The sequence below is a fragment of the Haliotis cracherodii genome, unplaced genomic scaffold (assembly GCF_022045235.1).
Source record: "Haliotis cracherodii isolate W230 unplaced genomic scaffold, xgHalCrac1.p SCAF_5, whole genome shotgun sequence".
Taxonomy (NCBI): Eukaryota; Metazoa; Mollusca; class Gastropoda; order Lepetellida; family Haliotidae; genus Haliotis; species Haliotis cracherodii.
In genome coordinates this window covers 69,283,975-69,298,996 of record NW_027266308.1, presented here as the reverse complement: position 1 = coordinate 69,298,996, position 15,022 = coordinate 69,283,975, and the positions used below count along the sequence as shown (strand labels likewise).

Here is a 15,022-nt window from a genome sequence, read left to right as displayed (position 1 = left end):
TTACTAGGCTTTAATTATCCAGTGTATATCTCCATTATATAAACAATGATTTTTGTTCCCGTACGTATGATGTATATATACTCATTTTCATAATTATAGTTAGTCCCCCTGTACTAACACGCAATGTATATAGCTGGGGGTGACAATAATAAATACAAGGCTCGGATGAAAACAAACAAAATACTTAATTCAGCTTTATTGTTCATAGAAGGAACGTGTGAAATATACGAAAAACATGTTCATGTACACTTGTTTAGCGTTACGACACATGTTCCGTCTCTTCGTGCGAGGTAATATTATCTAGTGGTATAATTTGATGGACTATTTAGCTTACCTCCCCATTCTTCGAAAGCGCCACCTACAATCCATTTTCCAAGATGTCGTACGACGGTCACCTTCCAAAGAGACAGAGAACAGATGATGGAATGCTCGGAATGCCTGGATCAATGGTATCTGCAAAATGCTGTTCAGAACAGATTTTCCTTGTTGTTAAATGTTCTGCGTTCACTTTTTTAAATTTCCGGTTGTTTGGTTGAAAATGTAAAAGTAGGTCAGCTCTAGGCGTTGGTAGTCGTCCGCGCCTCAGTAATCTACGTTTTTCTATTTGGTTGAAGTTTTTGCTACCTGTAAATGCCTTTGAAATCCATCCTTAACAAGAAAGCGGTCTAATGCAATATGTTTCATGAATGTGCTTGTAAATTAGTGTATAGGGGTATAGAAATAGGTCTAAATCTGTAAAAGGTGTAGACTGCATAGGAAAGTGGTTCCCATGATCCTCTTCGAGCGGCGTGGTTTCCGGCCATGTTGGTCGTCATAAGATTTCATTGTTCAATCCGTATTCAGATATCCTCCTTTTCACCTGCTGAATGATTGATTTCTTCATTGATTGTGGATAAAGGTTTGCTCTAAATTTCATATTTAGATGGACGGCAATTAAAATTAGACCACATAAAATGGATGATAAAGAGGAAGTGAAGCCAAAGGCCAGTAAATCTTAATTTTTTTGTTACACCTACATAATCAGTTGTATAATCTTTTAGACTTTGAAACTGAAATAACTGCTTTTGCATTAGCTTCCATACATCGGCAGTCGACATCCAAAATAATGAAGTAAAGATTCAAGGCTCCACTTAGGCATTTCAGCCCCATTAATTCTGCCAATATTATGATTTATGCTTTCCTGATTGGAATAGCAGCTTACATGGCTAGTCAAGGCATTCCCATCATGTTGAAACCAGTTTTCAAATTTCCAGATGGGTAAGTGTCTAACTGACAGTCCAAGGTCGTCAAAATGTGTTTTATAATTGATGTTGTGATGCACCTAGAAACAGCACATGCATCTAAGTAGCAATGTCAGTGGAATTAATATGATTCAATGGGTGTGATACATTTGGAACAATCATCAGTCTCTGCCCATCCTCCCGAGGCAAGAGAGTTAACTGACTTTAAAAGACCAGTTTCCACCCTTGCCGAACTAGGCTGGTATTATGGAATTACATTTCGGCTGGGCTAACGAGTCTATGCATAGTCCAATCAAAATCGTGCACCGAAATCAAAATCCGGTTCGTAAATTGTCGTGCAGATTTCGGTCATTGCAGGATTGCAAAGCATGTGCACCGCCAACTCGTCAGCAGATATTTTCCAAGTCTTTTCATGTTTTTAATCAAGGTGCGCATGTGATTTGATGCATTTCGCTATGTAAGGCCCATTTTATCACAATATAGATCTTGATTATCGATCAGATCGTCCTGACAGGGCGCCACCATTTTGTGTGAAGCAAACACAAGTGACACATGAAGTGGAATCTGATTGGTCCATAGGAGAGGCTTATAAGGGACATAATTGGTAATAGCCACTGGTGGCGCTACGATCGAGCCCAGTAATTCCAGCCTAGTTTGGCCCCGTGAAGATGGTCTGTGCCTAAACTTGAATCTACTAGGTGATTGTTCCCAATGACCAACTTCAGTAACCAACACACTTTGTTCTTGCAAAATGAATATATACATATATATGAAGTTTCACATGCGTTTTCACAACAGGATATCCACTTCATAATTGTTTTATTGGCAAGTAATTGAGAAAACACATTTTCTTATATTGATATTGATTTCACCTATCAACTAACTTGTCATGTGGGACAGGATGCCATATTTCTTTTTAAAGCTGCATTTTATACAGTAGTTCCATATGAAGGGTTTTTATTTATATGGTCACAGACTTTATCATTGTTATGACACTCATACTATTTCTAGTGGCTCCTTAACCATGTTAACATGATTAATGCTTTATAAGAAGTTTTTCAAGTCGAAGCCAACCCTCTCTTTGAGATTGAGAACACTGGTCTCCTTCAAAATGCCCAAAATGTGCTCCCAGTAACGTACCAGTAACAGTTTTATCAGACAAACCTTGGTTTACACAATGTCCACTGAGACATGTTTGATAGTTGTACATGTTAAATGTTTTGACTGATTGACATTAAGATTTCATTATATATTTCGTTATATATTATATACTAAGAAAGTGTTATCCGGATGGGACTCAACCCCAAAAGTACTAGAATCTGTATTTTACTAAGAAAGTGTTATCCCAAATATAAAATTAGTTATATATTGATCAAGTTGATCTGTTAATAGCAAACATGTGAACAATATTCTTACTACAATCCTACATTAACCATGTACATGGTTTAGGCAAGAATTCCTTAATTCCCTTAACTACCTAACCCTTCAATGTTTACTGATACATCATTTGTTTCTGTGTTGCAGGAAAAATTTGATGATCCACATAAACCCGCACCATCTTGTGTGGTACATGTGCGAGGCCTGTCAGAGTCGGCTATAGAAGCAGATCTGGTAGAAGCTGTCCAGCACTTTGGAACTGTCAGGTATAGACGCCGTGTTATATAAATGTTGCATTCCACACTGGTGTCACATATCTGTAATGAAAATGATAATGCTATTATTGATATCACATAAAATACTGTAGATTTATCTATACTGAATACTGAGTATGTAGCTACACAGAATGTTAAGACATTCTCATGAAGCACCTTTATATTGATCCATTACATTTTCTTCCACAGGAACAGATTTATAAAGTTGATCTACAATTTTTACTCAGAATGAGAATGGCTTCATTGTATTGGGTAAAAGTATGAAAGTTGTCAAATATTCTCACATTTTCTTTCAGAGATGTGATTATGATGCCAAGAAAGAGACAAGCACTCATAGAATTCGAGGTAAAGGCTGTGAGGATAGTGTGGAACCTAGTCCTGCTAGTACAGTATGTGCTTCAAACTCAAACAGGAACTACTTTGGAACACAATTCTGCAATTTCTCATTAAGTTGTTTTATCTCATTAATTTAAAATCTCATTACAATTTAGCAGTTGCCAACTGCATCACACTGATAATGCCAGTTAGTGCTTATAACCATCATAAGTAAATGTCTGGCTGGTGACTACGCATTGTAGTTCTGACTTTTGTCTCCATGTCTGAAAGCAAATGAAGGATAATGTTGCATCGAGGTAGGGGTAGTTTCTTTAATTTACAGCACATTTTGTGAACTTAGGTATCCTGAAAATGCTTCAGATGAGTGAGGTCTTTGCAAGTTAATATCTGATGTTCCTAGCAAGAGTCATACTAATCTCTGTAGTTCAGATTGATAAGGTTCATAATCAGAATATAAGATATTTGCCACAAAAAGCATGTACAGGTCCCTAGATCATGTATTGTTAGCATATATGGACCAACCATTGGGAAAGTAGAATCTTTATCTTGCTAGGGAAAGCTATGAAAAAGATCACTGTCTCAGGGTCTGTGAAGATAAGAAGTTAGATTGTTTTGCTATTAAGTTTTTATTTGACATGAGTTGTTCTTTGATAACAAAGAATTAATCTGTGCACATGTTTTCTGTTACAGAAAATCACTGGTGCACGGAACTGTGTAGATTATGCTCAGGTAAGATTTATTTTCCAATATAGATACGCCTGAATGATTCATTTGTATTTCATCATCAAGATGAAAGTAATGTAATAAAACTTTTCTCTATTAACGTGAATGTTTTGACAACAGGATGAGGATATTAACATGATGTATATTTCTGGTTCTATTTCCATGTTTTGACATTTCAGACTAGTGCTATTTACGTGGCAGCTCAGCCTGCATTCTTCAACTTCTCCACAAGCCAAAAGATTCAGAGACCTGGGTATGTATGCCCTGTTAAATATTAACATAACCCTGATGTTAAACATCACAAATTTAAGGGCTCCCACAATTCCCAGGTGATAGGAGCAAAGGTCAAGGACCATCCTTCAGTTTGTACACTGAAGGTTGTGGGCAGACACTAGACAGCGTCCATCATTGTTCCTTAACTCTGTGTGAGTAATTTACTCCTAATAAACAAAGGCATTTATGCAAATCCATGAAAGCATGTTTAGATTTTTTATTAAGATGATTATGAAAATGGTCAACATTAAATGCTAACATCCGTAATATTTGTAAGGTGTTCTCTGTGGTTATGGAACTTGCTCTGTGAACAGTGTGTGGTATTGTCACTCATGTGACAACTTGTCTGATGTGATCTGGCCTTATGGATATGTTGCCTAAAGCAATTCTGATCTGTTTAGTTATGTTACATGTGTCCCTGTATTGGTAAGATGACTGCATCCTGTTGCAGAGACCCTGAGGATACCCGACCTGCGAACCACGTGCTGCTGTTCACCATCCTCAACCCTCAGTACCCCATCACAGTGGTATGTTCCATCTCATTTCACTTGGAATGATCACATGTTTGCAAATGTACACGTTCATCTCTCTATCCTGCCAGTGGATATGACTTTGTCATATAGCATTCCCAGGTTCACTTGGGGAATTGAGCAGAATGTCCCACAATGCTTGTCACAGATAGCTGGGAGGGGCAGGGTTGTCTTGTGCTCTGTCAGTTGCTATGCCTGGATGGGTGTTGACAGTTATGTTCCACCATGACCACTGTGAGCCTAGTTCGGTTTCCCTGCTGCTGTGATAAAAGTGTTATATTGCTGGTGTAATGTACAAGTTGTTACATCAACACTCTTGGTTTCAGGATGTGATGCACACAATCTGCAGTCCATATGGACAAGTTCTCAGAATTGTCATCTTCAAGAAGAATGGTGTTCAGGCTATGGTCGAGTATCCTTTGTCTTTTCTCAGCTGGTGATGAGATTTGGTGTTGAAAATAAATTCATGGGAAAATGCTCATTGCAAAAGTCACTCCCACCTATTTGAATTTCTAGCAATCGTTTTCCTGACATTTGTATTGTATCCAGGGACTTATCTAAACCTGCACAGATGTCGATATTTGGTCCCAAGTCTTCAGCAAATGTTGATACTTATTCCCAAATATGATTTTAAGACATCCAATTCATGTTATTAATCTAGTTTTCACTGATGTTAAGTTTTGCATATGTTGCATTTCACTGATTGTGACCTGTGGAAGAGGCTTCATTTCATTGAAAGCAATATTAAAATACAATGTTTAACTACCTCTGAATTTAAGGAAATATTACTTTAAAAATCCCAATTTGGGCAAACAAAAAAGTCTTGGTTCTCAGGCACCGCCCGCATCATAAAGTTCATTGCACGTTTCATTTTTATTTCCATTTAAAAAAAAAAAAATATCCTTCAATATTCCAAATCCAATGGTAGACAAACACTGTATTCCAGTATTTTACTCAAGGAATACTTTTATGTACAGAGCCTCAGATAAGCGATGTATTTGCGTAAAATCCCCAATATTCAAAACCCAATTACTTTCAATTAACTTGCGTACAGAAACACATGCATTAAATGAAAAACACAAATGTATAAAAATAGCTCACATAAATACCCAATAAAGCCTTTTCAGCATGCGTACAAAGGAGCTAATTTACTTTCCGAGTCAAGCCTATGTATTTAGAACAGTTATATACATCTAAAACATTATTTCATTTTTTTAAATCTTAAAAAAAATGTTCACTAATTTTGGGAAATATCCAATAGTGATGAATGGATGAGTGAAAAACTATTGGTTACCTAATGAAAAATGTAATAACCCAATCAAAATAGAAACCCTAGAGTGAAAACTCAATTGTCAAAAAGTTATCTGGAGCTCTGTATGTAGGAGGCCCTTGCCCAGGTTAATTGTACGCAACTGTTTATTTGGTTACATACTAGTTTGAACAAGCCCAAAGAAATACACCTCCCGCCTGCACTCTATTTTCAAAAAACGTTGCCTGAGAACCAATTGTTTTGTTGTTGTTTTTAAGTCTTAGATCAAATGAAGTTTTTCCCCAATTTACCTGCCAAGGTCACTTTGTTTGGAAGCCTAGATACATCCCTGGTATCTTCCATTCAATCCATCTACTGATTGCTGAAAACATATTATTCCTTGCTTTGCAATTCGCAATGCAGAGTTGCATCCCTTGGGCACATAAGAAACCTATGATCATGTTTTCGAATACCTGGTTCATCCCAATTATGATTCTCAGTTTGTCAGCACCATACACATGCTCGTAAGTTTTATCAAAATGGTAAATGTCTTGGACGTTCAAAGCGGCATTTAGCCCGTCTCTCTCACTCTCAAAATCAATGTGCAAGTGTATGACTTCAGTATTTTGTAGTTGTGACAATGTTAATGGCTCTACTAGACCTGTTGAACCCACTACAGCCCCACATCTCATAAATTGTATGCACCACTGATCAGTGACATGTCCAGAAAGCTTGTCTGTCTGTTGCCCTTAACCTTCCAAGATTTGACAGTGTTGAGTCTGCTAAGCGGGGCAAACAGTCCCTGAATGGGGCCGACATCTACTCTGGGTGCTGCACCCTCAAGATAGAGTATGCCAAGGTGAGTACTTGAGCAGCGTTTGAATGGTGAAAACTACGCATGCCTAAATGTCTTCATAATGTCCTTAAAAAACAGGTATCCTGTTTATCTTGGTACAGTCGCCGTCAACAGTTGCAAGACTGCTGATTGGCGTTAAGCAATAATCTCCCTTACGTTAGTACAACGACGCCACTTACTCATTTACAGAAATGATATGATGAAATGGACTGTAGTCTTGATATTTCTGATTTTATTCATTTCAAGTCCCATTTAGTCTTGATGTCGACCATTCATCTGAAATGTGACTCCAGTAAATACATATTTGGTCGTGAAAGCTCAGATAGTCCATATTCTAACATTTCAGCTGACAATGATGCCAAGAGTCAAGTCTATAGCCCTGGATCTTTCAATGATTGCTAAATTCATGATCATTAAATTCTTCCTTGCAGCCAACACGTCTGAATGTTGTGCGGAATGATAACGAGAGCCGAGATTATACCAATCCCAACCTAGGTAAGAATAACTTAAAATGGCCTTCTGTCAAGTAATACATGAAGGAAAGACACTTCGACATGTTCAATAATCTTTCCTGCTAGTCCTAGATATTTTCACCTTGATGTATATTACTTTTAGCACTTGTTGCAGTTAGTGCTTTTGTGGTGATAAGTTTGAGTAAGTTCAGTTATGGATTTGTCAGGACTGCTTCGTTATTTCCTATTTGGATTGAGCAACAGAAAAGTAACTGAACAGAAAACAGTACAGTGTTCTCGTTTTATTAGTAGACCTTGTAAGTGATACTGCCATTTTCATAAGTGTTGAATGGCTTATTAAGCTTCTTGTGTATTAGTCAGTGAATGTCTTGTTTTAATATTGTCAGTTCACACATTTTACTGTACATGATCTTCGCTTATATTATATGTCGAACATAACACAACAATGAATCTACATATTGCTTCCATCTGTTAGGACCTGTGTACAGATGAGAAACATTACCCTTATTGTTTTGAGATCAACACATTTTTCGTGCAACATTTACATGGCAATATTTGTATATATACATGTCACCAAGAATGTATCCAATGTCACGATTACTATGAACTTATTTTCACTTGCATGATCACAAATTTCAAATCAATTTGGGAGACATACATTGTGTTAGTCACATGTTTGAGGAATGGCAGAATGACATCCTTTTTTAAACAGTTTCTCCATAATCCATGCAATATTTGGAAACAATCATTTTTCCCTGGGAAATGCTCTCATCACATACAACCGACTATTCTTGTCCCAGATTGCTTTGAATCTGTCAGCTTGTAATGGGTGCTGTAGACCTGGTTCAGTCGTTCTATGCATGCTACGAGTCCAATGTACCACATGGCCAAGAGTTAAATTGTACAAGCTTAGTGGATTTCTCCATGTCTTTTGCATTCAGATATTTACAGATGTCCATTTTTTATTGCATGCCAAAGAAGTATGTAACGTGTTATGATCACATTATGCAAGTTGTACATTCTTTGGTAACTTTGATTGTTAACTGCGTTTCTCTAATACTGACTTTGTCTTTGATTACTGCATATGAACAAAAGGTCTTTGCTTTGCAATGATCTTATACTACATTACTAACATTACAGCTCTTCCTTACTCTAGACAGAAGTAGAATGTTTGAAACTATCTTTACAATACACCCCTATGTACATGAGGCAACAGCTGACCCAATACTGTGAGCCGGCTCAATTCTGTCTGCCATCTCAGACTCCCTACAGCTATAGGACAGATGATGACAGCTCCATACATTGTCACATGGCCAGCAGGCTTCCCTACTTTGTGGGCAACCATTAGGTACAGCTTGACCCTTCCTGCAGCCCTTCACAACAACCATCTCCATAACAGTCACACGAGGATTTACTGCCTCAGCAGTGTCGGCAGTCAATGCAGCTCCAGTAGCCTGCCAGGTTGCCAAGACACAAACATAGGACAGTAGTAGGACAGAACACAAGACCCTCCTCAGCTTGTCAAACAGAAATACATCACTGTGTAGCAGTTACACGTGACACCGAAGGATAAGCACAAGACAATGCCTGCAAGTGTGAAATATGCAGTAAAGATATACATGTTGGCACAGGTAGTCACTTGAAGACTGAACACAATACATCTTGCAGTACTATCAGAATTGTCAGCAAACCTGTGCAAGCTCATACTCGAAGAACATCAAGACTCACAGCAGAAACACACTTTACTTCAAACAGGCTGACAGACAGATAAAAACTGATAATTTCAATTGATTGTACCTTGAACAGGGTCGGTCACGACTGGCCAAGGGCATGAGATGAAACCAAGCACCTGGAGAGGGTTGTAAGTAGGAGGTGCTACGTGCCCCTCCCCTGGATGTGTGTTCAAGGTGCTTCTTGCCTCGGGACTTCTGTAGACTTCCTGCATCAAGGGAGATAACTGGTAAAGCCTGTCCTTCGTTAAGCTGTGGGTCACAGTAGATGGTACTCAAACTGGTGCTTACTTTCATGTAACAGTCTCTTTCTACTTGTACAACCTATCTGTTTTGTACTGCTGTAATGTTCATATGTAGAAATATCCTCCACTTGTAATGGTGATTTTGATATGTTACCATCAGGATTATCTCCCTTCCCTCACTGTCTTATTTGACAACAGCAAGCATCACATTTAAATGCCTTGTTTGTGTTTCATCCCAAATTCTGAGACTTTTAGTAAAATAACCACCCTTAAAAATCATTGAAATATGAATAACCTAATTTCAAGACTTTGGATTAAGTACTGCTTAGTAAAAAATGACCATGTAAAGTGTGAACAATGTGAAGATCTGATAATCCTGGGTACATATATACTGATCTTACTGTAAGATTTGTGAAGATTTGCTGAAATCTTTTTTGCAGCTCACTTGGGAATTTTCATTGTGCCCTAATGATTTGTTTCATCAATGCTACTGTTTTGAAAGTATGATGCATACTGGTAATTGATGTCATGGAGTTTACCCAGGTACTATACCATTAAAGGATCCAGAATGAGGCTCGAATAAAGCCCTTCTCTGGTTCCACTGTTTGGATCTGAGCATGGTGCCAAGAAACTGTTAAATCAACCTTTTGGGCATCTTAGATTGTTGTTGGAGGAAATTGTATTTGCAAACGCCAAAAACTGCTAAGGAATATTGATAGACCCGAATTAGATGTCAATTAAGCTGAAGGTGTCTTTCAGGTGCGGACCAGGGAGGTCATCGAGGCCAGCCCCTGTTGGCGGACCCAAGGATGGGAGGAGGCCCTACCCCATACAGTACGTATTGCTTACATAAATCTATCACTTGAACATTGAAACATACATTCAGAAACAGCCAGATCAGTGTGTATAACAGCTAAAGGATTGTATAAAGTTGAACAATTTGATTAACAGTTTTATTCTGACGGCTTCATCAAGTTTTTACATAACACTTTTATTTTGACCAAATGGTCTTAAATTTGTCTTATGATATTCATCAGCTGGTATCCATTTTAAAATTTGAATAATTGAACAGATAAAAGTCTGGGAACAGATTTATTCCCCTGACCTAGTTATTGTGTAGTAACATGATGGTTATAGTAGCCTACACAACCCATCCCCCAATCTCTATGCAATCTCAAGTCAGGGGTATGTTGTAAATCCCTTAACTGTTGTGTTTAGATGGAATGGTAGAAGAGGGCCCCGGTATGCATGGTATGTGATAAATCTCATATGTGTTACTGCATGCTGTTGAGTTGCAACACATTCCACACATTCGGTGTTCATCACCACCTTGTTGCACAAAGTACCCTGTAAAGGAAAACAATGACAATGTTTAAGTTACATTCTACTATCATACCATACAGTCAATCATTAAACCTTCAGTTCTGTTGATTACAACCATTTCTCAAGTAACTGAAATAAATAGGTTTTATTTATTTGTTTATTAATCGTCCACTTGTTTTCTAGATGGCCCAGACTTCAACCGAGGGGGGAGTGGGCACACTGCCCATGGTGGCAGTGGGGGTGGCTATGGTGGGGGATACGGGGCAGGTCCAGCAGGCTATTATGAACAGGAGTATGACAGTGGCTATGGCCCAGGGCCATCTCCACGAGGTGCTCCATACAATGGCCCTCCTGACAGATACGGTCACAGACAGGTACGATGGTCATGCAATATGTTTTTATAGTTGGATCATGAGGTCATCCTGGTTCAAATTCAAAGTTTAGAGGTCTCTGTACTAAGAGTATGCTAAAGAATCTTATGATATGGAAGTGCTCAAGTCTAGGGTAAACTGTGTCAAAGGGGGTAGACAGGTGAAGATTGGAGGATGTTTCTTTGATGTGGCCACTGTTGGTTGTAGGATCGTTACGGCCCCCCTCAGCACTACCCCGACCAGGGCATGATGGGCCCCCCTAGCAGCAGCCAACAAGGAGCTGTAGTCATGGTGTACGGTCTCAACATGGCCAAGCTCAACTGTGAGAGGCTCTTTAATCTCTTCTGTCTCTATGGCAACGTTGTCAGGGTAAGTTATTCTAATTGTCCTCAGTTCAGTCACCTCATGTGTTTTATAGTGGGATGAATAGGACTCTTAAAGTTTGTGATTTTCTCATTTGCTGAGCAAATGCATACTGCAGTGATTTATGCAAAGTGTCTTAAGTCTTGGGTTCCGACCTTCTGATTAGTAATATCGGTTTAAGATCTATATGATGTGAGTTATGTCTTCCAAGTGTCCTGAAATTGTTCATGACCTGTTCCTGCAGGTGAAGTTCCTGAAGAGCAAGGAAGGTTCTGCCATGGTTCAACTTGGTGACGGTATGTCTGTGGAACGAGCGATCCTCAACCTGCACAACACATTCTTCTTCGACAACAAGATGCAGCTCAGGTATGTCTCAACCCTGATGTTGATATCACAAATTGTCTTGACCTAGAGACCAGTATGCATCAGTTGACTTGAACTGCTCATACATTTCCTCAGTTAAGAGTTAAACTGCACATCTTTGTCAGAAAAAAATTAAGAGAAGCTAGTGGTACAAAAAAAAAATTGTCAAAAAGAAGTAAAGTTGTTAAGATTTTGTTGTGTTATTGTCTTTATGCAATTAAAGGGATGTCCTTCAAACGATGTTTCTGACCATGGTTTCTTTGTGTTTTCAGCCCTTCAAAACAAGCATTCCTTCAGGATGTGATGAACCCCCATGAGCTGCCTGATGGAACACCCTCCTACATGGACTTCATGGGCAACAGGAACAACCGCTTCACTAACCCAGAGGCAGCCAAGAAGAACAATATCCTTCACAAATTGCAGTCACCACATGACAACAGCTTGGAACTAAATAAATACCATGTTCTTTTGTCCCTGGAGAGAAAAAATGTTGTCCAATGTTTTTGCCTAAATCTAAGCTTGGAACAATACATCAATGTGCTCAATACTACAAATGAAAGTTTGTATACGCCTTTATTCATCTCTGTACCATGAAGCAGACCCGTGAAGATTATGTAGAGAATAGGTTTTCAGCAACCCATGCTTGCCAAACGAGGCGACTATGCATGTCGTAAGAGGCTACTGACAGATGGTCAGTCTCGCCGATTTTGTTTCGTATCCAATTGCGTGGATTTGATGCTAATGTCAGACACTGGATTGTCTGGACCAGACTTGATTATTTACAGACTGTCGTCATATAGCTGGAATATTGCTTAGTTCAGCATTAAAAAACAAACAAACCAAGAAGCAGTGTTTCAGATACATTAGGTAAAACGGTCATCTTTACTATACAGAAGGAATGTTTTGGTATGATGTGCTGTGATAATTTCCTTAACCTTCTTCAAGAGTCCAGGGACCGGCAAAAGTGTTGCATTTCTTCAATACCCCACCTGGCATCACAGCAGAGGATATTGAAAAGGTTTGCTTTCATTACTGTGCACTGTTATATATATTAAACCAGATCTGTGCAATGTGTAACAGCTTACAACATGGTCATCATTCAATGTTTTTAATGATTCTTCCCAAAGACTTGAAGTGTCTGGACTCAATTGTTATCATGTCTTCTGTTTGAACATATGCATTGTTCTTCATGTATGTGTTGTCATGGCATTATCATTGATTCCAGATATTTGAGAAAGCTGAAGTAAAGAAACCAATGCAAGTCAAATTGTTTCCTTCCAAGAGTAAGTGTTTTTCTGTCAGTTTAAAATGTTTGTTCACTCAGCACTGATTCCCTGGGGTAGTTTTAATGTGTCAAGTAACATTGCTCTCCTGCAATTCCAATAGTTTTGTGAAGATTAAAAGCAAGGTGTCTATTTCCTTCATTTGAGTACTGCTTTATCTGCTTTTAACAAATTCTACATTTTATTTGAGATGGCTGTCAAGGCCTTAATAGCACTGATTTGACCTGTACCAACCACAAGTATATGACAGGTACATTCCTATGAAGATGATTTGCTGTTTTCCCAGCAGAGAGGAGCTCGTCGGGTCTTGCAGAGTTTGATAACAAAGCCGATGCTGTGGAAGCACTAGTGATGTGTAATCATACACCAGTGGAAAACCCAGGTTCAGTTGGTACGTACAGATTGTTATTTTATTATTATACCCATCTAGTAAGTAAACATCAGTTTTCAGTCTATTGGTCCTTTTTTGAACCTCCTCAGCACTATGTTTCAAGTGTAGTGTGTCCCTTGTTAGGGGAGTCAGGCGGTTGACATCTAACACTCCAGACTTATGTCAGCACTGTCCCGTTCTTTAGAGTGCTTGATTTCTTACAATGCCAAGAGGGGCACCGGTGGCCCAGTTGTCTAAGGCACTGCGATTCGTTGTGAGGAGTTGCACCCAATGGCATGCCAGAAACCTATGATTGTGGGTTCGAATCCCGGTTTGCCCCAATTATGTTTCTAGGTTTGTCAGCACCGTACCTGTGCTCGTGGGTTTCACAGAAATGGTAAACGTATGAGACCATCAAGCTGACATGCCGTGATATAACTGGAATACTGGTAAAAGTGGCGTTAAACCCAACTCTCACACTTACAATGCCAACATATTAGTTTCAACAGATGTTGGTAGTTAAGCAAGCCATTTTTATTGGTACTTGGCCCTGTTCCAAGAAACAGATAAGACGGAAATATTTGAATTGTTTGATGGACATTTCTTAGAAGTTGAAGGATGACAAAAGTTGACGCAATGTATTGATAACAACTTCTTTATTTTACAGTAATGGCAAAGTTTTGGTATAAATCCTTATGATCCTTGATTGACAACAGTTTAAGGATCTATACTGAAACGTCGCCATGACAGTAAAGAAAAGAAGTTATCCATAAATTGTCTATGTAAATATTTGGTAAAGAGGGGAGTCACAACATTGGTAGTGCTAAGGTTGTGTTGTGAAACAGGCCCAGGAAGATGAAGAGTCTAAGCTTTGTTTGTTGTTTCAGCTGGCAAGAACCCATTCATCATGAAGCTGTGTTTCTCGTCAGCCCCCATCATAGGTTGAGAGAAGTGATTCGACAGACAGTAACAAGCATCTTGCTTTAATCTGTGTTATCAGTTTAGTGTTTGATCAGTCAACATTTGTCTAGTATTCACCATGTTGAGTCCAACCGGTAGATCATCACTTCACCCTGTGGTAATGGCATGTCGGTTTGTATTGTTTTAAGGTGTATATTTGTCAATGTAATTCAGTGGTGACATTGATAAATCAATCTGTATTTTCAGCCATCCGGCATAGGATGTGTATTGCAGTTCCTTTTAAATTTTTCTACAGCTACTTTTAAGTATGTATTTTACTTTTCTCTGTACATGTTTGCAACTAAGTCTTGCCGAGTTGAGACGTCTAGAACAATCCTTTGTAAGTTTTATGTTTCCTGTCACATCATGTCACAATAAATTCTCGTATGACCTATATACAGTTGTTATTTTGTGTAAGGCAGCACAACTGTCATGTCAGTTGGCTGACTGGAGTTTATGGTTTAAATCTTACATTCACATCCATCGTGAGTCACATCCGAGTTGGAGACATCTTTGAACATATATGGAATCCTGGATCAACATCACTTTAGGCATTTGTGATTTTCTGTCATAGCTGAGGTTCTGATTCAGGCCAAGCAAACATTGCAGACTCTCCTGAATGAACACATCAGAGTTGTCTACCTTGCATCATTCCAGGAGGGATAATCCTAGTTCTGCCCC

General features: G+C 38.7%; 1 protein-coding gene across 4 annotated transcripts; it reads left to right on the top strand.

The window, feature by feature from the left end:
- Positions 1-358: 358 nt before the first annotated feature.
- LOC139442081 (heterogeneous nuclear ribonucleoprotein L-like) lies at positions 359-14,737 on the top strand. Of its 4 annotated transcripts, XM_071222863.1 has the most exons (20): positions 359-449; positions 923-983; positions 2,766-2,884; positions 3,190-3,238; positions 3,920-3,958; positions 4,132-4,205; positions 4,677-4,752; positions 5,082-5,167; positions 6,767-6,863; positions 7,292-7,355; positions 10,068-10,142; positions 10,527-10,559; positions 10,815-11,005; positions 11,210-11,371; positions 11,610-11,731; positions 12,001-12,131; positions 12,673-12,746; positions 12,954-13,011; positions 13,298-13,402; positions 14,269-14,737. In XM_071222863.1, exons 2-20 carry the CDS (start codon positions 954-956, stop codon positions 14,325-14,327), a joined length of 1,644 nt encoding a protein of 547 aa, XP_071078964.1. In that variant the 5' UTR covers positions 359-449; positions 923-953; the 3' UTR covers positions 14,328-14,737. The 4 variants fall into 4 exon arrangements, with proteins under 4 accessions (XP_071078964.1, XP_071078962.1, XP_071078961.1 ...); XM_071222861.1 differs by lacking the exon at positions 923-983 and having other exon boundaries at positions 360-449; positions 13,301-13,402; XM_071222860.1 differs by lacking the exon at positions 923-983 and having other exon boundaries at positions 360-449.
- The last annotated feature ends 285 nt before the right edge of the window (positions 14,738-15,022 follow it).